This window comes from Dermacentor andersoni, chromosome 1, assembly GCF_023375885.2.
Source record: "Dermacentor andersoni chromosome 1, qqDerAnde1_hic_scaffold, whole genome shotgun sequence".
NCBI classification, from domain to species: domain Eukaryota; kingdom Metazoa; phylum Arthropoda; class Arachnida; order Ixodida; family Ixodidae; genus Dermacentor; species Dermacentor andersoni.
In genome coordinates this window covers 131,730,477-131,755,069 of record NC_092814.1, presented here as the reverse complement: position 1 = coordinate 131,755,069, position 24,593 = coordinate 131,730,477, and the positions used below count along the sequence as shown (strand labels likewise).

Here is a 24,593-nt window from a genome sequence, read left to right as displayed (position 1 = left end):
GGCAGAGTTCCAACTATGTTTTTTCTGCGACAGATACGGTAACGCCCCGCACTGCTTACTTTGCACTGTACTCTTTCGCCAAAACACGTTTATTTTATGTGCGATTTAACACTCAATAGCAGCCGTAGTCTACACACAAAGAATAACTTTGCGTCGGATTTGAAGAGGAAATTCAACTTAGCAGCCTCGCTCTCATGGATACCAGTGGAAGGAAGCGATACGCTTTGTTGTGGAATGCGCCACTCGCTCAGACTTTAGCCTCTCTGACCTGAAGTCTGTGCTTGCTAATTATTTTGTTTTATGGTCGTGTATTGCTGTTATTTTCGATTGTTCTTTTTCACTTGCCTTGATTAGCTATTGAATTGAATAGGTTTTAGAACGGGGGAGTTTTCGCCAGCTGCTTATATTTCATTTTGCTTATTCCGAGCGTGGCGGCTCGTCATCGACGTTGCTCTCAAGCGAAGTTGCTTGGCAACCGCCGCGTTTACGCTCGAGATGTTATCTTGGGCCCCGTGAGTCGCACGGGCTAGTTGAATGAACAGTGGTGGTGACCACAGCGCGGACAGCGGATACATTATATCCCGAGCGTTCGCGCTGCGCGTAACATGTGGAGAAAAAGTGCGGCCACACGACGCGCGTAGGGAAACACACAATAGCAGGAACCTAGCGCGCCGCTCTGTACACGCCGCCTACTACATCGGCGATAAGCAAAGACAATGGGCTCCAGCGACGAATTGGCGCCCCACCGTGGTCGATACTCGGTGGCCGATAAGGCCAGCTCCAGGGGCCAAAAGCCCTCGGTGCAACGGGGCCAGAAGCAGACACGCTTCAGCAGCCGTCGTGCCCCGACGTTCACCCGAAGCTCCCTCACTCAGTCAGTCCTATCCTGGGCGCTGCGCGGCGCTAACACTTCCGAGCAGCCACTGGTGAGGCGGGCGACCCCGTGAATCCGGGAGAAGAAACCAGCCAGGCGAAGTTGAGCAGCAACTGGCTTTTGAAAAGACTCTCTCGCCGACGCCACCGTCGAGTCCAAGCTATCCCATGGTGATCAAGAGCGGATATGTGGACGTGAAGCTGCCACAAAGCGCCCGCAACAGCTCCACTTGGAAGGTTCGAGCATCAATTGCACTTTGCATCTGCGGCTGTGTTGTCGAACGCTTATTTGCTGTTCAATGTTTGCGCGAGAGTGCGCCCTTTTAGCGGGTGTAGAAAAGATGAACAGTTTAGAACTATTCAAAGGCTTGTATTTGATTCTCCCCTTGATTAACTTTCTCTGTGCTCCCGTCATCAGGGTTCAGAGGAAGCGAATACGATGTCAAGTTTATTGGAGAATGCGCGCAGTTGAAAAGCAGTTCGGAATAGTTACCATGTCCAAGAAAGGGCGGAGAAATTGCGCGTTGCGAAATGGACATAGTCGCGCTGGTGATCAAGTGCTGACCTCATGATCGCTAGCGTGACCTATGGGAGCTGTTCCAGCAGTTAGTATCTGCATAATGTCCTTGTGTAGCAGTTGTTATGCTCCATGCGGTCATGAGTGATTTGCTATTGTGTACTTGCTCTGTGCGTTGTACGTCATGAATTCACGTGCGCCTTTTTGGTTTAACTTGATTATATTTCACCTTGTCTCTACAGAGAACACAATGAAAATAATTTGCTTTACTATGCGCAAGCTTGTAAACTTCGACACCACATGTAATAAATTAACCTGGAAGTCCCAATAAACACAGGTCGGACAACTCTGTCGGTCGATAACGAGAGTATTTCTTGTTTTAAACGCTTAACTTTGCTCTATTCGTCGATGAGTTAGTCTAAGATGAATATCTAAGCGATAAAATGTGCGCTTGCTGAAGCTAGGGATCATGCGTGAAAAATACTACAAACTTTACAGCTTGCTGGCCGGTAAAATAGGGTAGCAAACGACTTCAGGATATTATTGCAAGTAAGGTGATTTATTTATTTGTTTATTTATATATAATGCGTCAACCAAGAGAACGAAAAATATTCTCTACACTTCTAAAATACTATATCGTGCGAGTTTTACAACATTAACATCTCATGGCGCTTTATGTCCCAAGTCTACACGCAACGAGAGGCACTGTTGTGTGCAACACCATATTTATTTGAATCACGCGGAACTGCTTAACGCGCACCGAGAGGTCAGTACACAGGTCTTCTTTGCATTCAGTGCCTATTAGAGCGCAGCCGGGAATCGTACGCTCGGCAACGGAACGTGATAGCCGCGGAACCATAGCGAAGGCTGAAAATAGTCAATATCGGGGAAATGTGTTTCTTAGCATTTTTGCGACGAGGAGGAATGACCGACTTATACGAGTGCGCCAGCGAAACTGTGTAAGAAAGAATAACGGGACGAACACTACGCCTCATGTACTATCAAATGTTTGATTGCAAGGTCTACACTGACTCTCCACAGACTTCGTATATATTTGTAACTATTCTCACTTTTGTTTTTGTCAGACGCTTGTGTTTAGATGTATCTTGCACTGGTTATTCCACATGACCACTATAAGCAGCAGCCATTATCGTGTGCTTGCTTTCGTGCTTAACTAGACCAAGGAAGGCAGTCATTGTCACTTGAAGTTCACGGTAACTTCGAAAGCTGCATTTTTTTTTTGCAAATTAATGCGGTGTTACTAGGACAGTGATGATTGTCAGTCAAAGATCAGTCGCCGCTACGCAAGAAGTCATAAAAAAACATGATTCTGAAGTTTCTTTCGTTTTGTAAGAAAATTAAAGGCCTCTTATTTCGCACGAGTGTGTAGGTACATGTAAGATATCGACGAAAGTCTTTGTTGGAATAGTTCGCGTCGGAGTTGCGCGCATTCGATAAATTTCTTCGACCGTACTCTCTTAGCAGGCTCGCTCCTGCACTTTCCCATCTGGTCTCCGCCAGCGATGTCTCCTCCAGTAATTACGAACTTCCTAATCAACACCTTGAACTCACTCTTGGTCGTCGTTGGACATGTATCGAGCACTTTGAAACTTCAGCAGCTGCGCCCTGCGCACCACGCTGGTACTCTTGAGCTCGCCGCTTACATTCGCTAGGGCGCTCGGCTTGGAATCTACTACTAGTACTAGTTAGTAGTAGTAGTAGTAGTAGTAGTAGTAGTAGTAGTAGTAGTAGTAGTAGTAGTAGTAGTAGTAGTAGTAGTATAGTAAGTAGTTGGTAGTAGTAGTAGTAGTAGTAGTAGTAGTAGTAGTAGTAGTAGTAGTAGTAGTAGTAGTAGTAGTAGTAAAATTATTGCTGATATTTAAAAATGTCCAAGAACTTCACAGTCACATATGAGATATCGGCTTATAGAAGACGTATTTTGGTCAGGTGCGGTTTTTTAACGTGCTTGAAAATCTTAGCAAATGAGCATTAATAATTAAGGAAAATATATGACACTTATAACTTGTTATACCGCAAACGTGCGTCTTCTGTGGTTCCGGCCGGCACAGGTTGTTTCTTTGCCACCTCAGTGATAAATTTACCAATTGGTAGCACACTGTAATTTGTCATTGCATTCGGCATTCGCACGCGAGGGAGAGAGAGAAAAAAAAACAGTGGTAAAGGAGAAGGTTAACTAGAAAGAGTTCTGTCTGCTAGCCAAGAGGGGGGAAATGGAAAAGAAATTTTCCTTGTCGCCTTTCCCCATTATAGAGTGTTGGTCAACAGGGACACTTGTAGGTATCGATGCGCCGCGTGGCAGTGGAGTGAGCAAACTGAACCCATATGTCCATAAGTTAACGGCGTGAGAACTCCCGCTTCTTTTCCACTATTCAAGGAATAACGCACCACTGGCACCTGCATCACTCGCGGTTTCGGAGTTCTGCGTCATTTCTTTAGCGTATACGGCTAATGCGGATAGCCAGGCTTCTGAAAATGTACAATCAACCACAAAATTTTACTGACCACGGGATCTGAGGAAAGGCTGAATATCTCCACAGCCTCACAACGCAGCCTGGCATTCGCATTTGCAGCCTCTACTACTATATGCTAACAACATTGTGACACACGGCTGTACTGGTTACTTTATAGACAGCTCGGAAATTCAACGTTTTCTGAGATCCCTTGTTCCATAAGCTGTTGTGGTGGACCGTACGTTACCTGTCTGATCGTTACATTGTCCACAGGATACCGCTTGCGTTATCAGTAGATGCCAGAGTTCGTCGAATATGTCCACTGTATCTTTTAGCTCGCAGGTACTTGCACGAAAGACAAATTCGAACAGTGCAGGAGATAAGAAACGCTTTGAGCACAGGTCGTTCATTGTCTCTGTCCGAATTCTGACGCCGCTGCTTGCAAAAGCCGGTGCTATGCGGACAGCACCGATATTCTGGGCACGCTGAAACGGCTGGAGAAAGAGACCTAAGGCACGTACGCCGCTGACGGTCGGTGACATTAATTCAACAAACAATACAAACGACACACGTAGAGTATTTGAAGTATTACAGGTTATACTTAACGCATCTAGGGAAAAAAAGCTAGAAACAACTACTACTATTCGAAGCAGATATGTCCAGCTTACAATAAAGTGAGCGGAACATACCTGCTCCTTATTGAGAGGAGGTCATCTGTGCTCTAATCCCCCCGTGTGTATGCTCCTTTGCCCGTAATCTAACTTGTGTGAAGGAAGCCTTTCTCAGGAGAATTTGGGCTGGGGTGGCTCTTACCCGATCTGTAACCTGAGCCTGGGCCCAGCACCTGAAGACCCCGTGAAGTGCCCGAAGTGCTCTGCCCCCGCGTCCGCAGCGGATGCTCGACACCTGGTGTGGCTGTTTCCAGAGACGAAGGCCACGAGAAGTGCTTAGAGGTGCTGGGGAACGGACAGACCAGCCCACAGATTAGCAACGGTTAATTATGAACGATAACTTAAGGGGGCCACTTATGCAGCTTCTTCACGAAGAAGGATTTCACGCATTAAGTTAAACCATATGCCACACGGCAAACTTGGCAAAGTGGTAGCTTGGCCTAGTTGGTGAGGCATCTTCGAGGGTGTCCGCGTCTCCTTTTTTGTCCCTGTCGTTACCATTGCGCTGTACACCCTCGAAGTAGGGCAAACCGTGCGATTAAAAACAAAAGCAAAAGGAATACTTTCCTAGATCTTTTGGGAAGCCCACGCACGCAATGCAGAATAACTACTGACACCAGGTCGTTATAGCGTTCGGACGTAGAAGAAAGCATGACATGGAGCGCCTCTGAACGGCTATATTCACTGTCAGAAAGCACGCGTCGTCACAGCGCATCGTTTATTTTCCTATTCTGCATGCTTGAAAGCAGCAGACGCGTCTTGTGGCGAAAACATGTGCCGGAGAGAAATAAACACAATAGTAGGCTATAAACATTCGTAGTATAGCATCAGCGAGGAGTAACATAGCGCAGCGAGCTGCGGTGTGTTTCTCGGCTGCGCGCACGTACTCCGCGCTGAAGCTCGCCGCGAGCGTTTGTTGACGCGGCTGTGTTCCTCATGCTGGCTGGCACGCTGCGACGCAGAGCTGGAAGCGGAAATGGGTCGACCTGACCCAGCTGGAGTCGGCGTTGGGCCAGCCGTGCGACGTGCTGCTCGAGGTGCGCGCCCACCGCAACTCGGGCGTCCAGGCTCGCGGCACGCTATCGCCCAAGAACGCCCAGGTGTTCCGGTGCGGCTCGAGCTCGCGAGAGTTCGCCTTGGCCGTGCGCTCGGGCCAGCGGCCGCCCATGGTCTACCTGGCCGGCGAGAGCGAGACGCAGAGCCAGGAGTGGATGGCCGCGTTGCGAGCGCTGCTCTGGCCACCCGTGCCCATGGTGGAGCTTGAGAACGGTACGTTTTCGACCACGCAACGTCGCGGACGTCTGTGATCGCGGAACAAAAAAAGATGCGCGCGAGCACGCCGAATGCCAAAGCAATCGTTTAAGTGAGCCCTGCAACACGTTCTGAAAAGGGTAAATACACCTGCTCTCTGGTTAGGTACGTGTCGTGAGTGCAAGAGCCAAATATGATTCGACAATACAACCGACAGTGCTGTTGTACAAGTCGCGCTTGCCCTTTTTTGAGCTTGCTGATTTTCGAAATCGCCGTCATTTAGTTACTTGGAAAGCCTGATTCCTTCACCTGCCACGGCTTGTCAATTCTAGCTCACGAGCAGTAGCAATAACGAACTGAGAGTGAAGTACGGGGGAGCAAGGCAAATGTGAAAGAAAAGACAATGCTTTTATTTATTTATTTATTTATTTATTTATTTATTTATTACTGAGGGAGTCGAAAGGGAGAAGGTGCGCGAGCACTTGATTTCGAACGTGGCCACATTTTTGTGGAAACTGCAGGCCATTGGGAAGGACACGAAGCTTACTGAAGCGGTGTACAAAACGCTTCCAAGAAAGGTTGCTACACCGACGACGCTTAACTACATAATCGTGCATGTCAAAAACACCCTGTAGAGCTCTTTAAGATGACTTCCCATGATGAGAAGAGCAGTGAGATTCCTCTGCACGCAATGAGACTTTGTCACAGGTGTCTATACATTAGCTGTAGAACTGTAGCAGGATCTTCATTTCTCTGTGTCACTGAAACAATCTATACCTTTCAAAACCTTCAGGGTTTTATCGAGAAAGTGCCGTAGAAAACGAACAGCGACGCAAGAGAAACAAAACCATGGAGGAAGTTCTTCGTTGCTCAATGAACAAAACGGCTGCGCTGTGCACTTCGCAAAAAAGTTAAAAAAAAACTAAAAAAAACAGATATATTCGTTTTCATTCCATCATGAGTGACTTGCGCAACAGCGAACAGCCATTTGTTTTTCTCCGGCTGATCGCGGGTGATTTATCTTTGAACACATCTGCGATTACTACTCTCTAGTGCACCTAATTTACAGCCACTTCATTCCATTCGCTCATATTCGGCCTGCATTGACGCTTCTCCTCGGTCTTCTTCTTTCTATTAACTTTTAGTTTATTTCTATTTTACATATCTTTTGCAATTTATAACCGGGGCATGATCTTCTGCTGTTATGTTCCCGCAGTACTGGGCTTCAAGTTCGAGGCCTCGCTCATCGACGACGCATGGAGTGGCCGCGCTGGCCTCTTGGGCAGCTACGGAAACCTGTCCATCAGTGGTCACAAACTTATCCTTACACACCCGCACACGGAGCACGTGATTCAGGAGTGGTACCTCAACACCCTCGTCCGGTTCCAGGTCTCGCGGAACAAACACGAGGCGGACCATGGCAAGCTGCTAGCAATCGAGTGTGGAAGGTGAGCATGCAGTTCTGAGCTTCGGCGACCAGTACCCTAGACACGGTGTCAGGACTCCTAGCCACGTGCTGAATTCGCTGCATATCGCGCACCGTGCCGCTGTCGGCCGCATATTAATAATAATAGTGATGAACATCTCGCAGACAGCTATATTTTTCCCCATATACAGTGAGGAGCGGCCAGCTCCCCTTGCAGGCATCAGCCCCATCTTCTGACACTCTCACATTAAAAAAATAATAAAGAATAAAGAAAAGAAGTGAATACAAATGGCAAGATTCATTTCTTGAAAGCATGAATGTGCGTGTTCGCAAAGCAACTCCTCAACCACAACGTAGGGTTGTACCCACGTAACCTAACCCCTTCTTTATTTCTATCCCGCAGCGAGAGCTCGACCGGGAGAGGCGTGCTCCACTTCTACTGCCCGGAAGCGCTCAACTTTGTCTACACGCTGCGCGGCGTCGTTCAAGGCATTCTCAAGCGCATGACACCCGAACAGTACAGCTGGAAGGAAGTACATGAGATGCGTGGCCACATTCCTGCGCGACGGCAAGGCTCCGCACAGCAGCATCGCGTGGCCGCCGTTGAAGACAGCAACGGCTACAGTGTGCCGAAAACCAACGCCATCTCCGTGCTGCAGATGCCCACCTTCAAGGGGCCTCTGCCCTCTCCTAGACTGGATGAAGTGCAGGGGTTCCCCTGCTCCCGCCAGTCGCATCTGTCCATTTCCACTTTTGACTCCGGAATCTCGATTACGTCCGCTAACGTCGACAGCGAACTTGAGTCGCCCGTGTCCGAGGTGGCGTTCAGCGTCTGCAGCGACACGGACGAGCGCATCTACGAGAAGCTCGATGACGTGCTGCTGAGAAGGGCATCGCTGGAGAAAGAGGATGACATACCGCCGCCACTGCCTCCCAAAACTCACAGGCGGCGCAAGTCGGAGCCAGCCAAGACAGCGTCCGTTGAAGAAGCTGCGAACGTGGTTGAGTCGTCCCCCAACGAACGGACTCTGAGGCCGTACTCGATGCCAGCCGATATGGTGCCCTGTCCCAACCAAGGCGGCACGCACGTCTCGCCGTACGGGTCCATAACAAAGGCCACTGCCGCGAACAGCCATATGGTGGACGACACCGCAACGCCTGCTGCTACAGAAGTGCACGACCTTAGGGATGCGGCAGCCCCGTCGTCTCAGCCGACGCATTGCCTTTCTTCTCGGGACAAGAAGAATGAAGACGCCGACATGACTTCTCGAGAAACCGCGGTTTCCACTGGAGAAGACTGCGTCTCCACAAGTGAAACTCCACATGTATGGAAGGAGACAGCGCGGCCAAGAAGCCACCTGTATACCGTAGTCGACTGCAAGAACGACTGCCAAGTTAGCCTAACCATTGGAAATCTCGCCGAAGAAAGTCGACTCAAGGATAGAATTCGTTCCCACTCGTTGGTTCTGTGCCCTGAAATGCTCAGGCAGATGAGACGACAGCGAGCGTGTAGCTTGCCCAGCTTGTTCATACGCTGAAGTTTGTGCCATGTAACCACCGTTTTTTAACGTTAAGTGCTTATTTATCAATGATGCGCAATGTATACCGCATTATGCCGCCTATATTGCAATAGCCAGAGAGAGTATTTTTACGTCATTTCTGCACACAATCGCGACATGTAAAGACATCACGTGTGCAAGAAGTAATATTGCTCCTTTTAAACGAAGCAAGCTAATGTCGAGCTTGGTAGTCACTAACTTGTGCGAAGCGAAAATATTGTCTTGTGGTCAAACCGATATTTGTCTTGTGCATGCCGACGTGTGATATTACTCTGTTCAATTCTAGTTTCTCTTAAGCTACCTGGTTACGTAACTGTGGCTGTACCTTGACATCTCAGGCCCGAGCACCTATGCGCTCCTTTGCTCCTTATCGTGAACCTGCACATTCACTTCTGGTTCTCTTAGGCATTTATGAAAAAATGTATAGAAATATACTATTACGGCATGCGTAGACTCGACGGTCACTAAGACCTCATCAAGAACATCACTCGTCGTGTGACGTTTTGCGCCTGCGCGGCGTAGTTTTTTTTTTTAAATACTGATATGTTGAAGCCTTCATTGTTCCTGCGCCATGTAGGGCACATACTGAGGGGAACAATATGAACACTGACTGGGAACCAACGACACGAACTGTGTGTCAGTTTCGTGCTTCTTCGTGTCAGTTTGTATCATCGGTTTCCAGTTAGTGTTCATCTTCTCCCGTCAGTGTGTGCCATACATGGCGCAAGAACAATGAATCTACCCCAACTATCCAATTCACCGCTCTGGTAAATGCTGCAGCATATCACTAGTTACAAAGAATAATAAGAGTATCGTTTACTTTACACCTCTACTAAATAAATATACATATTGAACATGAACTACTTGAAATGTACACATCGTGAACATAAAAATGGCGCTATTTAATTTAAAAAATACTACTACTATCTCTAGTGCCGCAGATAACAGACTGCAACAGGCAGGTGCATATAGCACGTCACAGAAACCCCAGGGAAAAATACAAAACACGAGTAAATTGAAGGCAGCAATCGGTATTAAATATTCTCGTAGTGGGCTCCGTTCCTTTTGTTTTCTGTGCTTGATTATAATATTGGGCTATAATATTGTAATATAAAGAGTGTCACTGTGGCTGGTTGTAAAAAAGATGTTCAAACACGCACTCGTTGATACATTAACTGGCGCGGCTATTCAGATGACAACGAGACAGAGCATATTGCTCTACGGCGTAGCCTAGGAGATGGTTTTGACGCGCAGACCAAGCATCGTTAGGCAAAGTGCAATTTTGTCTAGGAGCATTTTCTTCAAATAAATGGTCATATCTATTACAAGTACTTAACTAATAGAAACTTATTTAACCTCATTATAAAGAGCACGATGTAAAGATAAGACGGCTCTAGCCATGCTATAGGGGCTCAAGAAGCAGCTCAGAAAAATTTACTTCCTGCTTTAGATGTTGAAAAGTTATGCGCCTTGAATATATTGTCGTAGTAGAAAATAAAGCGCCTCCACGCAGGAAAGTAAAAGCATAATATTACTTAGTAGCAGGGTGACTGTTACCGGCAATGATCGGTAACAGCACTACGAGTGCTAACAGTTCATTCAGCGTCACTTCTAGGTGATACGACGTGATTACCTCAGATGTAGACCTTGAGAGCTAAGCCTACTACTCGTTTCTCTTGTTCGCTCACATTTTAGGCTTGCATAAGCGAATGGGGAATATTTTTACGGCTGCGAAAGGCTGGACGTGTTTCCTGACTCTCTCAATATGACATATTTGACAAATAGCGAAATTTTAGGGCACTTCCTTTTGACCACTTTGGACACTTAGGAATGACTTGCATGAGCAACGCAATTACGCTCAACTGCTATAACCAGTGGTTAGCTCCGACAACGAGAAAAAGGAGACACCGGCAGAGTACACAAAAGCACTACAGAAAGACTTTGGGACTTTACCTGAAAATTATGTGAAGGATGCAGCGAGCTCGTCGTCCATTAGTTGTAGATCTGATAAAATAGCGTCCAACAGTTATTGCTTTCATGCCATTCGTGATGCTGAAAACGACACTGAGGGCTGGAGGCGCACTGTACTTGCGGCAGGCTTGTCGGAAGGCTGATGTGGCACGTTGGAAACGCGCAGTGACCGTTGCAGCCGCTGCTGTAATTTAGTAACCGTGGAAAAGCGTGAAAGCCTGATCATATACATAGGAACCCAACGGTTATACATGTTTTGACAGGAGAAACCTCAACGGACGTGCGTGCATGACGTTAGGAAAGCGAGGGCTCATGTCCTCGCTTTCCGTCTGTCGCGAAGTTCTGTGCCATCGTGTCGCATGGCCGGGGTGGGGCGTTCTAACGCGCGTGCTTAGCGGCATTTCTACCTGTTGTGACCACCGCTTAATTACAAGCGGTGAGCATGCCTCATCTATTATTTGTTTAACACCAGTGTGTCGTCATGATTACTTATTTCACTCATCGAGTCCACTTTATCTCTCAGTGTGTATTTTCAGGTGCATTCTGTATTAGCGTGTGCATGCAAGTGCGTCAGGATATTGATATACATTGAAAGCAAGGAAGTGTACATATGTACCATTTTCATTTTGTACCATAAAAATTCATTCATAATAAATGCATTTTCAAGAAACTGGCCCAAGGTTTGGATTTTGTCACCATTCACGGTATGCACCGTTTCTCTTACTTGGAGGTTCATGGAACCAACTGGCTGACACACAGCGCGAAACAGTTAATACCACTTCTTGAAAGTGCTCTTTAACGTTCCGTTGTAATTATCAAAAACGTACTGTGTTCTGCAAGTCAATGCCTTCAATGGCTATTTATAGGCAGTTATGCCGATCGTCGCACTTATCATGAGATGTTTCAAGTATTCGCACTAACTGTCGTGGAAGGTGAACTAATATGGGCGAGAGACTCGATACCATATATTGCCTTCGCAGCGAATGCAATAACACTTCTTCAGACATGAAGGTGTCTGTAGTAAGAGGTATTCGTTTTTTTTTCTTTCCTTCACGTAATTATGTTAAGAAAGGGCTATGTGTACAAGTGAACTGGAAATTAATGGGTTATATAGGAAATGTCGTAGTTTACGGGAATTTTATGGTGACTTTAGTTCCTGATCGCCTTTAACGGGAATCCCGCGTCGTTAATTGGCAGTTTCTTGGACTTGGTGCTGCTATATCTTTACACTGAAGCATATGTTCATGATTCTTCTTAACCCGCCAAGGTGGTTTAGTGGCTATGGTGTTGTGCTGCTAAGCACGAGGTCGAAGGGTCAAATCCTGACCGTGGCGGCCGCATTTAGATGGAGGCAAAATGCAAAAAAAAAAAGAAAGCCAGTGTCCTGTGCATTCGGGGCCCGTTAACAAACCCCTGGTGGTCAAATTAATCTGGAGTTTCCTACTACGGCGGGGCGTAGAATGAAATCGTGGTTTTAGCATGTAAAACCCCAGAATTCAATTCATGATTCCTCTTAGTCACGCAGTTGCATAAAAAATGCTTTCCTTGATACAACTTGGTTCGGGTTTGTTGCTTCAAACACCGAACCTAAAGATTGTTCAGGTTATGAACGAATCCCCTTGAACGCTTAGCAATGGAGTGAGCATCTTTATTCTGATAGTTCAGTTCTTGCACGCCAACAAAGAAAACGAGAGAGATAAATTAGGGACAAACATCTTAATCGAAGCTAAATGCTAACTTATTGAAGCTCAGTGCTGGATCGGGACACAAGCTAATAGTGAAAAGGCCCGTAACATCCCTATGGAGCCTCGTATGTGAAGCTCCCTTAGTGAATAATATTTAGCCCGACCTCTCTTCCACTTACCTACTACCCCAAATAGGTCTCGAGCCATAATTTAAATGCGTTAATAATGCGAAAGTGCCTCATTACGCAAAAATCCGTCGGGGTTGTCGGCGTGACCGAAAGATGGTACCAAAAAAATGGCCGGAGGAGGTGGTGCCACGTCATGAGTGTATAACATGAATACGTTCATGACGTTGCGAGTTCTACAAACGGCATAATGCTTTCGCATTCCCACACGTAATCAGTCTTATGTGTATCTGCTGAATTTTTCTAGTACGATCTGCTTACGTTGTTCCGCTGCCCAAGTGCTTATAGGCACATGACAATTATTCCGCTCACAAACAGTTGTTACGATTGGAGTCCTACATATCCAAAAAAGTTCAAACTGAGAACGGTATTTTTTACAATAATATGGAGTGCAGCTCAATAAATGCACGTACTTTGTTTTTTCATAAGACACCTTGAATTTTGGTAAAATCGCATGACGAGGCGAATTCCTAAGTCCGACTACATCAATCTGAATGATCGCTCAGGCACAGTTGCAGAAAAAAGCAGAAAGAAAATGCGGTGTTCATTTAAAGTAGTGTTTATTGGACAAATGAGAGTCATCGAACCTAAAGAGAAGATTATGTTCAATGCATGCAATGGACAGTCAAAGACTAGAAGGTTTTTGTTGCTTTAATTTCGGTGACACCGTTCACAGCCTCACATAACGGCCAGTATGGAAACGGCAAGAAATGCTTTTTCAGCATGAAAAAAAAAAAAATGATAGAAATGATGCAGCCATGGTACTAAGGATTGAACTTGTTTCGTGTATCGAAGAGAGAAACCATTATTATCAAATTATGGAGAATATTGTTTCTAAGCATGCAATATTTTTTATGTCGAAAAGTGCCCATTAGTGCAATGATGTAGAACAATGTTTTTCTTTAATAACACACGAATTTAATTATTCTTTAACTACAACAGGTACTTTTGACTCCTTGACACTTACTCGAGCGTGACGAACTGCACAACAGCCAAAGGCACGGTATGCGCGTGCGACGGTGTGCTTTTTTTGAAGCTCACTGCGCAGTCGTGCACAGCGCGCACGTGATCAGACTATAAGCGTGAATATGATGATTGTGTTAGCCGTGAACACACGTACAAAACTCCAAAAGCTAGAGGTTGTACCGAGTGAGCGCATCTGCGCAATTGCGTAGCGAAGTGTGACGCCGGCGCAGTTGTGGCTCGCCGTTCTGTGGGCTTTGGCACTGCTGTTGTGACGTGCCTGACCTCAACCGGTATGAAGGTCGGAGGAAAGACTAAAGTAACAGTTGTGTGCGATATGCTGCCGGTCTTTTCTGTTATGGCCACCTTCAACATGGGATCAGCACCGAGACTGTCAGGCAGAAAATGAACTTCAGCTAATAAGTACTTACGACGCAAATACTTTACCTATCACAAAGCCTACTTCCGCGCATCGTATACCTACAACCTTCGTCCTCGCTTCCCGAGGGGCACATCTGCCTCGCGTGAAAAATCCTCGACCAGCAATTTGAAGTAACTTCGCGAACCGTTCTTAAAGATGGTACGTAACGCTCTGGCCAACGATGCCGTTCACGTTGTTGTTGTTGTTGCCGCTCTCCAGGTCGACGTGTGTTTGGCCTTTTTCTACAGCGCTTTCTGTCGGGACGACCCACGTTTTGTCGAGTTGAGCGCCGTTCTGAAGGGGCAATTTCTGCCGCCGCTCGTTCCTTCCGGCGCCCATGAAAATGAGCTTGTCCAGCTGCGCCGTTGGAGCCTCGCACAGTACGAACATCAGATACGTGAGGCAGTAGCTCCAAAGCAAGACCGCAAAGGACAGCGACACCTGCGCAGCAGAAAACATATATAAATTGGAGTTTAGTGCGTAGAGGGTGACCGAGATTCAAAATAATTAAGTCAGAATGCGCAACTACTCTAGACAGCTCGATTGCTATTAAAAAAAAAAATAAGGACGCCAGCACCACGAAGTACCGCCCGTGCCGCCTAAAAATTGAGTAACAGTGACTCAGACAAAAAGCGGGAGCTAATCTTAATGTTATTACTTACAAGCTATGAGAGGCGCCGTAGTGCGCGTGGGCTCTGGTATAACATCGATCACATGAGGTTCTTGAACAGAGCACGCCACATGAGCATTTTTGCAATCCCTCCTCATGAGCAGCGCCACGGCACTGCTGCGTACCCTGCTGCAATATCGTGACCCATATTATATTCTTTAGATAAGGAAAAACCACTTTAATGCACGAAAACGTAGGAAGGAAGCACGAAAGCGACAGGACAGAGCGCACACTAAAAGCCAAGTTTGTTGCTCAGATGGCGGGGAATAATACAGTCGTAGGTGTTGAAGGGGAAGGGGGAAGAACAGGCGCAAGGGAATTTTTACATTTCTAAAGAAGGCTTCACCAACCAGCCCAAGCAGCCAGCTCTTTGCCGTGTGATATACCCTGTGCCGCAACTATTAGGTGCCCACCAGTTTCAGTAGACAGGCCACATAATAACAATAATAATAATAATAATAATAATAATAATAATAATAATAATAATAATAATAATAATAATAATATAGTCCGAAGGCACCTTGGCACTATTTAGCAGTTGTGAATGCAGCGCCTGATGAAGAACTCGGCCCGCACATGCAAACCTCGATGGAGCAGAGGGACGTGCCTCTGTCTCTTCGCTCGTTTTGCTGCGTTCCTTCGCTCCCGTACTTTGTCTGCGGTGTACTGGCGCGGACGGCCACGTTTCGCTACTACCGACGTTGCGGCCGCCTCAGAATCCACTGCGGTACGTGCTGCCCGAGCCAGCAAGCAGCAGCTTCCTGCGGTGCCAGCACCGCATGCCACCGACTTCCTGCGCGACGAGAGACCGAGGAAGCAGCAGCGTCCACCAAGGCCCGAAGGTGCGCGCAGCCGCTAAGCCCAGCGGGGTGTGAGAGAGAGGCACGTGGCGGCGATGCCCTCTCCCTTTACGCAATAACTGGTGCGTTTACGCAGCAGGCGTTCCATTTCGGCCGCTCTACTCCGTCGAGGGGCGCGCTTGACGTGGCGTGCAGCCAGTAGGAACTTAGGCGCCGTTTCTCTGATACAGACGCCGGCTTTTTCACTCAATGGGCCATTTGACGCTTTCGCATCAATAATAATGCTGCATGACACTTTGTTTTGTTGTGTAGCATCGAGCCTTCAAAATGGCGTTCAGCGTGGCGAACGCACTCGCTCATAAGGACACTAAAATAGCCCATCCGTGAACAAACAAACAAACAAACAAACAAACAAACAAACAAACAAACAAACAAACAAACAAACAAACAAACAAACAAACAAACAAACAGAATTTTCCTACTTACCAAAGTGAAATGCGAAAACAACATCCGTTCTCTGGAAATGTGCAGGAACAAAATAATGAAGGGATAATGAATCAGGTACACTCCAAACGTGAGTCTGCTCAGTGGCACAAAAGCATTCCAGGAGAGGAACTTGTTGATGTACCCTGAAAAGAAAGAAAAGGGCTTCGTTGCATGAACAACGTTAACCACAAGGTCTGTACTTGCAGTTCTGTTATGTGAAATTTCTAGACATAGCAAGAAGCACGCGATTCATTTTGATAACGGTGGCGATAGTTGGTAAATGCCCTAATAGATGTCGATTACCAAACTACACTGAATAAAATAGTCAAAGTGTTGCCCTTTAAAGGGACACTAAAGAGAGACAATTAGTTTACACGGATACAGCATACCTTCAAACCTCTACTTTCGTTAATTTCACTTTGAGTTTTAATAATACAAGAGAAAATAGAGGTCGAAGCTCCATTCTTTAAATTTCGTGCCGAAACCCCAGCATCGGTACGTCAGTGTGATGTCACGTATTTCAAACAATTTTCTCGTATTTGGGCCATTGAGACTGAAAAAAAAGTTCTTGAAACTTTCCAATTTCAGTATCTGGCCCTTTTAGACGAACATTTTGTCTATCTTTACCGATGAAGAACTAACTACGCCCGAGCAGCTGGTATCAAAACCTATGACGTCACGGCAAGCTGATGCGGGAGATTGAAGGCGGCATCGCACCCCAGTCCTCGTGTCTTCATCTTTTTCTGATCTCACCGAGCCTCTTCTCACGAAAGGAGTGAGATTTACCGTGTTGTAGAAAGGAAATTTATCAGTACAGCTCAACCTATCTTTTTTTTTCGTTTTAGTATCCTTTTAATATATTCGTCCTTTTTCGTAAGCCCTACCGGTGATTGCCCTTCTGGCGTAACAGAATAAATAAACAATAACTATGCCTGGAGTATCGGCGAACGCACTCAAGAATTCGCAAATTTCCACTGGAAAGATTTAGGTCGTTTACGTACGTAAATGCAAAAGCCTGAAGCATGATGAACACTACTAGTTGTAATTTTAATGTGAGAGTATTGAAGAGCTGGATGCTGTGAGTAGATGATACTGTGTAAGCGATTATAGCGAAGACAAATTGCGGGCACATAGCACCATCTGCTAGCTGTGAAAGAGACACCTAAAGCTTGGTTGCAAAGTTTAAGCTGTCACAAATACCACGGTTCAAATGTGGTGTAACCATTTGTCGCGCGCTTGGAGCTCTTAAAAAAGTGCAAAGTTTCCCATTCAGATGTGCCACAAACTAATGAACGTGAATGTAGAGAACAGAAATGGTGGCGCATTGTCGTCAATAAACGAAACACTGTCAAACTCGACCTTTATAACGCTAACAGCTCTCATGAGCATGCAAGCATTCGAGAACAACTCGTCAAATGGCAGAAATGTCTTGCCTCCTCGTCCCGTAGCGCACGCAAGCGTAATCCAGCTGAGGCACACCGACCACAGTATCCGGTCGAAGAATGCCACGCACAGCTTGCCAACCTCGGAGGTCGGATGTCGCTCCCTGTACCAGGGTTGCTTGTCAAAGACGCAGCCAGCACCAGCAACGAGGGCGACGATCCAGAGGAGTGCCTCTACGATCTGGATTTAAAAAAAAAGCGAAAAAAACACAACCATGGTTATGTTGCAAAACCTACTGAACACAAGATACACCATTTAGAGGAGAAATAAATGAAGTTATCTCTTTGAGTACTATATTATCAATCGAACGCAAATTTAGCTCCGAGGCATGTTTAAAGAGAGACAGATAGAAAGAGAGGAAGGAGGAGGAGGAGGAGCAAATAAAGAGAGAAGGCAGGGATGTTAACCAGAAATGCGTCTGGTTGGCTACCCTACTATGGGGGACGGGAAAGAGGGAATAGAAAGATGAGATAGAGAGAGGTGGGGGAGGGGGAGGAAAGCCGCGGTGAGCTCGCGCACGCACGCGGAGGGCCTGAGCGAGTCAAAGACGTTCACATAGGCCAGTCACCCTCAAGACAAAAGTGCCTTCATAGATTTGTGGGCCGACGAGCGATGGGGACTCCGGTCTTCAGAGAGAGAGAGAGAGAGAAGGGAAGACAGAAAGGCAGGGAGGTTAACTAGACTGAGTCCAGTTTGCTACCCTACACGTGGGGAGGGGAATGGGGAGTGAAAGAGGGAGAGAGAGAACTTAGGTATAGGATGTCTACAGTCTGGCACTCAAGTCTGTTTCCCTCAGGTAGCGAAAAAGCGCTCGAACTGCTTTCTGGGCCAATGAACTATGAGGCCAGGCCCCCAAGATCTTCGCTTCCGTAAATGGCCTGTCATCCAGTCTATTTAAGGCACACTGGAGAGTCTCGCGTTGATTATCGAAGCGAGAACAGTGGCACAGAAGGTGACTGATGGTCTCTTCACACTTGCACTTCGCGCACATTGGTGAATCCGCCATTCCAATTCGATAGCTGTAGGAGTTGGTGAATGCTACTCCTACCCACAGCCGACACAGCAGTGTTGCGTCACGTCGTGGAAGGTTCGCTGGTAATGTAAGTTTCAGTGATGGGTCGAGGCTGTGTAAACGACACTTAGAGTTCTGAGGTGTATGCCAGCAACCTAACGTGATTGTACGAGCGAGACTGCGAAGCTCTCTTGCAGCGTCGACTCTGGATAAAGGTATAAGGAGTGTCGGTGAGCCAGCCTGGGCACGTCGGGCAGCGTCACCGGCGAGGTGATTACCAACGATGCCACAATGTCCCGGCAGCCACTGAAATATGATATTATGTCCTCTTTCAGAAGCGCAATGGCAGGTTTCGTGGATTTGTGACACCAGCTGTTCATAATTGCCACGTCGTAAACTTCTCAAGCTCTGGAGGGCTGCTTTCGAGTCACAAAATATTGCCCATTTGTTGGGCGGTTCTTTTTCAATGTATTCGACAGCAGCGCGAAGAGCGGCCAGTTCAGAGCCTGTAGATGTCGTTACGTGTGATGTCATAAACTTGATGACGACCGATTGAGATGGTAGAACAACGGCGCCCGTAGAATTTTCCGAGACGGAACCATCCGTGTAAACATGAATTCGGTTAGGGTATGAACAATGCAGAAGTTCCAATGTGATCTGCTTGAGAGCCGCGGTGGTCAGGCTAGCTTTCTTCACTATTCCTGGAACAGCAAGGTACACAGGAGGCTTCTTCAAGCACCACATAGGGGATGGCGTTCTTGTTGCGGGTGAGTGCCTCAAAGACAAAGAGTGCCGGTTAGCCGCAATTGATCTGGAGAACGCTGCCCTGGGTCTTTTCTCAGGCAATCGAGCGAGATGGTGGTCAGGGACTCGGGATATATGGCGAACATGCACCCGGAGCGCGTCGATATCTATATAGGTCCTTATTGGGTGGTCTCTCGCGGTGGCAATTGTTGCCACGGTTGAAGCATTTCGAGGTAGCCCCAGACATGTTCGAAGGGCTTGGCCTTGAATGCTCTGTAGGACATGGATGTTAGTTTTGTTAGCGTTGGACAGCACTGGTGTGCTGTATCGCAAGTATCCTAGGAAGAGCGTCCTGTATAGTTGAAGCATAGATGCCACGGATGTGCCCCACGTTTTACCGGCGAGAAACCTTAGTATATTCGAGATAGAAGTAAGCCTCTTCTTCAAATATGTGATGTGGGGGCTCCATGAAAGGTCTCGGTCTATAATAACGCCTAGGAATCGGTGAGTTTTTGCGTAGGAAATTGGTTGGTGGTCAATAGAAATGGGGTACCAGGTCATGGGCTTGTGGGTAAAGGCGACTAAGGCGCACTTCTCGGTCGAAATGCTGAGGCCTTGCGCACGCAGGTACGATGATGTTAGGGTCACTGCTTTTTGGAGCCGTGCACGCACCTGGAGACGTGTAACTGCCGAGGCCCATATGCATATGTCGTCAGCATATATGGAAAGGTTTACTGTATGTGGTAGAACGTCGGCAAGGCCAAGGATTGCAAGGTTGAACAAAGTGGGGCTAAGAACCCCACCCTGAGGGACGCCACGGTAAGTGTAATGGTCAGCAGTTCGGCCATCTGCACTGTGCACAAAGAAGGATCTTTTGAATAGATAGCTCCGAATCCACCGAAACATGCGTCCACCTATTCCATTATTTTCCAGGGCATCAAGGATGGCTTCATGCGTTACATTATCATAGGCGCTTTTCACGTCGAGGAATAGTGCAACCGATATACGCTTGTGGTGTTTTTCCTGTTGTACAGACGAGACTAGGTCGATGACGTTGTCAATAGAGGAACGGCCTCTTCTAAAACCAGCCATTGCATCGGGGTATACGTTGTGGCGCTCAAGATACCATTCTAGGCGGGTGAGAATCATTCTTTCCATGACCTTCCCAACACAGCTGGACAGCGCAATGGGTCGGTAGGACGCTAGGTCAAGTGGCGACTTTCCAGGCTTCAGGAGTGGTATCAAGCGGCTGGACTTCCACCGCTCAGGAACGACGCCATCATTCCATGACTGGTTATAACATTCCAGCAGTCTGCTTCGGCCATCTTCACCTAGGTGGCATAAAGCAGCGTAGGTGATGCCATCTGGTCCTGGCGACGATGAGCGCCTGCATGTGGCCAGCGCAGCGTCCAATTCCTCAAGTGAGAAGGACACATTCAATTCTGGGAAGCGTGTCGCAGGAACTTCACCCAGAATTTCACTATTGATGGTGACCACACTGCCCGCAATCTTCACACAGAAATCTTCGGCTATCTCGACCTGTGAGCGGCCTTGATGGAGGGCTAGGGCTGAGAATGGGTGTCGTTGCTGTGGAGACGAGCCAAGGCCGCGCACCGTCCTCCATATGATAGACAGAGGCTTGCGGGGGTCAAGTGATTCGCAGAACGTCTTCCACCGTTGTTCCTCCAACCTGTCCATACGACGTTGGATTTTCTTCTGTATACGTCGAGCGACTCTAAGGTCATGAATTGACTTCGTGCGCCTGTATCGCCTCTCGGCTCTTCTGCGAATCGTTCGAAGTCGCTCAAGTTCCATGTCAAAATCCGTACGTCTTTTCGCAGATGTAAATGTGTACTTAGACGATTCCAGTACACTTGTAATAAGGTTTTCAATGGTGCCGGTAAATCCTTCTTTGCATGCCTCTTCCACCTTTGTCTTATACGTTGACCACCTTATATATGCTTGTCGGGAAGTACAAGAGGAGAAGCTTCCAAATCCATTGATAATTAAGTAGGTGGGAATATGGTCACTACCATGAGTCTCGATGTCAGAGAACCATCGAACATTTTGACCAAGTTGTCGTGACACCAAGGTCAAGTCTAAGCAACTGCTATAGTTCGCACCACGCAAGTACGTCGGACTGCCATCGTTCATAATGCTAAGTTCATGGTCGGAAGCAAATTCCACAAGTTTCCGGCCCCTGGAATCTATTCTGGAGCTTCCCCAAGCCAAGTGATGAGCATTAAAATCTCCTGTGAGAATCCAGGGTCCAGTAGTTGCCGTCAGGATGTCTCGCAATCGGTCGCCGTCGAACCGACTATATGGGGATATGTAGGCGCCGATAAGGGTGAAGGCCACTTTATTCTTTGTAATGCGGAGACACACGTATTGGTTTCCATCATGAGGCTGCACTGAGTGGGGGATGTAAGTCAGTTCTGTACGGATGTAAACAATTACTTTGCTGGGTTGCCCGCACGTTGACGCCATAAAGGCTTCGTATCCAGAGAGTCTTAGCGCTTTCGAGACGTTCGGTTCACATATTACCACTACAGGAAATCGGTTCGTGAAAACGTATTGGCGGAAACATGAAATCCGTGATTTAAGTCCTCTGGCATTCCACTGGAAAATTGTCGCGCTACGCACTTCATCACGGAGTGAAGGCAGTGGAAGAGCCATTGTGCTTATGCAAGATTTGCAAGCACTGGGCTCAGGGCATCCAACACTTGAACTGCGCTTCGAGCTGTTGGCGTATTCGAGTTGCCCACAAGCGTGCGAATCGCATTTATCAAAGACTTGAGCATTGTTACAATTCGGCGGTCATGCTCTGTCAGCTCATCTGGGTGAGGGGTGGAGCATTGTGGTGCCTTTCCTTGTTGGGGTTTTTCCACAGGGCTTATCCTTGGCAGTGGTGGCCATTCCTCATTCACGGCAGTCTTTTCAGATGCTCCGTTATCTATACACGGTTTGGAAACATTCTGCACTGAGGTTGGAGCAGATTCAACAGCAAGAGGCTGTGAGGCACGCGTATTCTTTGTGCGGAGAGCAGAATTCCTTGATGAGCGTCTGCGACGAGAACGACGTCGCCTGACGTCAGCAGCTGCTTCACGATGGGTCGACCGGTCCCTCACCATTTTCTTCAAGATGGAGAGTTCTCGCCTAACTCTAGGACAATCCTTTGATGAGGCATCGTGGGGCCCTTGACAGTTCGGACACTTATAAGCTTTTGCCTGGCAGTTGCCTGCAGAGTGTTGTGCTGCACAGCGGGAACATATAGCAGACTTTCCACAGACGGCGCTCACGTGGCCGAATTTCTGACAGTTTCTGCACTGAAGCGGCTTGGGAACAAAGGGCCGGACAGCATGTCGAAAATGACCTACCTTCACATGCGATGGAAGGCAGTCACCTTTAAAGACAATTTTCACGCATCTGGAAGTTCCGAGACGGGCCACCTGTAGTATGTGGGTCCCATGATTGGCAGGCTTTATCAAAAGTGGTAAATCCTCGCCTGAAATGGCCGCATCAATGTCATATATGACGCCTGTAGTAGTCTCTTTTCCCATCGGGATGATGGTACGGACGTTCATGCCACCGAGAACAGTGACAGCTCGCAGAGAATCTAACGCCGACGCTTGGGCGACGTCTACCGCGACAATATTCTTCCGAGGGTTGACTCGTACGTCCTCAATGCCATTTGGCAACAGTCTCTCGAGTTCAACCGATGCAACTTGCCTGTTGAGGAACCTCATGTAGCGCTTGTATAGGCAACGACCGATCGTCCAGTCGTCGTAATGCGATAGATAATGTTTGTCTTTCCGACTGAAATCGATGAAAATGGCAAAATAAATGTTCGATGTTCCCTTCCACACCGCAGACGTCGTATGCAGCACTGTTGGTCATTCCAATCAAAGTAGTGTACGCATTCGTGGAAGCCACTCCCAACCACAGCTGGTATAGAAGCGATGTCTCACGCCGGTGAAGCCCGGGTGGGGGTCGGAGATGTAGCGAAGGGTACAACCTGGTGAGCCTTATATTTGGGGTGTTCCACTCTGTTAAAGAGAGCTTGCGTGCCAGGTGATGACGCTGCTTTGCAGTGCCTGTCCTGGAAAGAGGAATTGGAACACTGTGTTGTTCTCGATGTGACTCTCGAACAGCTTTGTCTGCCCGATCATTTCCACTGATACCGCAATGGCCAGGTAGCCACTGGAAAATAATTTCGTGGCCTTTCTGTTTGACGTAGTGATGAAGTTTGACGATCTCGTATGTTAGCTGTTCGTGAGCTCTACGTCTGATAATTGACTGAATGATGTGTAAAGCCGGTTTCGAGTCGGAAAACACGGCCCATGTACCAGGACTCTCTGTGTCAATAAAGTGAAGCGCACTGCGCGAAGCCGTGAGTTCTGCAGCCGTGGTCGTCGTGACGTGTGACGTCTTGAATCGCAGTGTTACTCCTCTTGTCGGTATAAACACAGCACTCCCAGAACTGGTCGATGTGGTCGATCCGTCAGTATAGATGTGTACGTGGCTACTGTATTTCTCGTATAACAGGAGTAAGCTCAATTGTTTTAGTGCAAGCGGTGGGGTGCGTTTGGCAGGCATTCTCAGATCATGAACAGCAGGTTGCCATTATCCCTCAAGAGAAAAGTATACCAGCTGTGTCTTGCCAGTACTCACGTACGGGGCAGAAACCTGGAGGCTTACGAAAAGGGTTCTACTTAAATTGAGGACGACGCAACGAGCTATAGAAAGAAGAATGATGGGTGTAACGTTGAGGGATAAGAAAAGAGCAGATTGGGTGAGGGAACAAACGCGAGTTAATGACATCTTAGCTGAAACCAAGAAAGAGAAATGGGCATGGGCAGGACATGTAATGAGGAGGGAAGATAACCGATGGTTATTAAGGGTTACGGACTGGATTCTAAGGGAAGGGAAGCGTAGCAGGGGGCGGCCGAAAGTTAGGTGGGCGGATGAGATTAAGAAGTTTGCAGGGGCAACATGGCCACAATTAGTACATGAGCAGGGTAGTTGGAGAAGTATGGGAGAGGCCTTTGCCCTGCAGTGGGCGTAACCAGGCTGCTGCTGCTGCTGATGATGATGGTGGTGGTAGATATGACTTTTTCTGAAGTCCTTGAATTCTGAGGTGTACTTCACGACGGCACAAACACCATGGAGGAGACCCCGACCTTGGCGCAGGTGTGTACCCCGATGTAAGCGAGGAACGATATGCCCTGACAGTTGTGCTAAATCACGGGCGAGGTGGTGGCAAGGGGTCCGAGCAATGTGCCTGACATGTACACGCATTGTCTCAACGACGATGTGCGTCGTAATTGAATAACCTTGAGCAATGGCAATAGTTTCAACCGTTGACGCACTACATGGTAATCCAGGGCATATCCTCAGAGCTTGGGCTTGAATGCGCTGAACTGTACGCAAATTGGTTTTGCAGCT

At 47.5% G+C, this 24,593-nt stretch overlaps 2 protein-coding genes across 2 annotated transcripts in view; one reads left to right on the top strand and one right to left on the bottom strand.

The window, feature by feature from the left end:
* Window positions 1-812: 812 nt before the first annotated feature.
* Window positions 813-12,114, top strand: LOC126545879 (uncharacterized). The gene is made up of 4 exons (XM_050193908.2): window positions 813-1,110; window positions 5,495-5,801; window positions 7,000-7,231; window positions 7,613-12,114. The coding sequence occupies exons 1-4, from the start codon at window positions 1,042-1,044 to the stop codon at window positions 8,745-8,747; spliced, it is 1,743 nt and encodes a 580-aa protein (XP_050049865.1). The 5' UTR covers window positions 813-1,041; the 3' UTR covers window positions 8,748-12,114.
* A 1,038-nt stretch (window positions 12,115-13,152) lies between these two features.
* Window positions 13,153-24,593, bottom strand: part of LOC126545880 (nose resistant to fluoxetine protein 6-like) — a 48,738-nt gene continuing 37,297 nt past the window's right edge. Inside the window, exons 13-15 of the mRNA XM_050193909.2 lie at window positions 17,383-17,572; window positions 15,950-16,092; window positions 13,153-14,434 (exon numbers count right to left, since the gene is read on the bottom strand). Coding sequence (XP_050049866.2) covers window positions 14,144-14,434; window positions 15,950-16,092; window positions 17,383-17,572 — 624 coding nt within the window. The 3' untranslated portion in view covers window positions 13,153-14,143. The remainder of the gene's footprint in view (window positions 14,435-15,949; window positions 16,093-17,382; window positions 17,573-24,593) is intronic.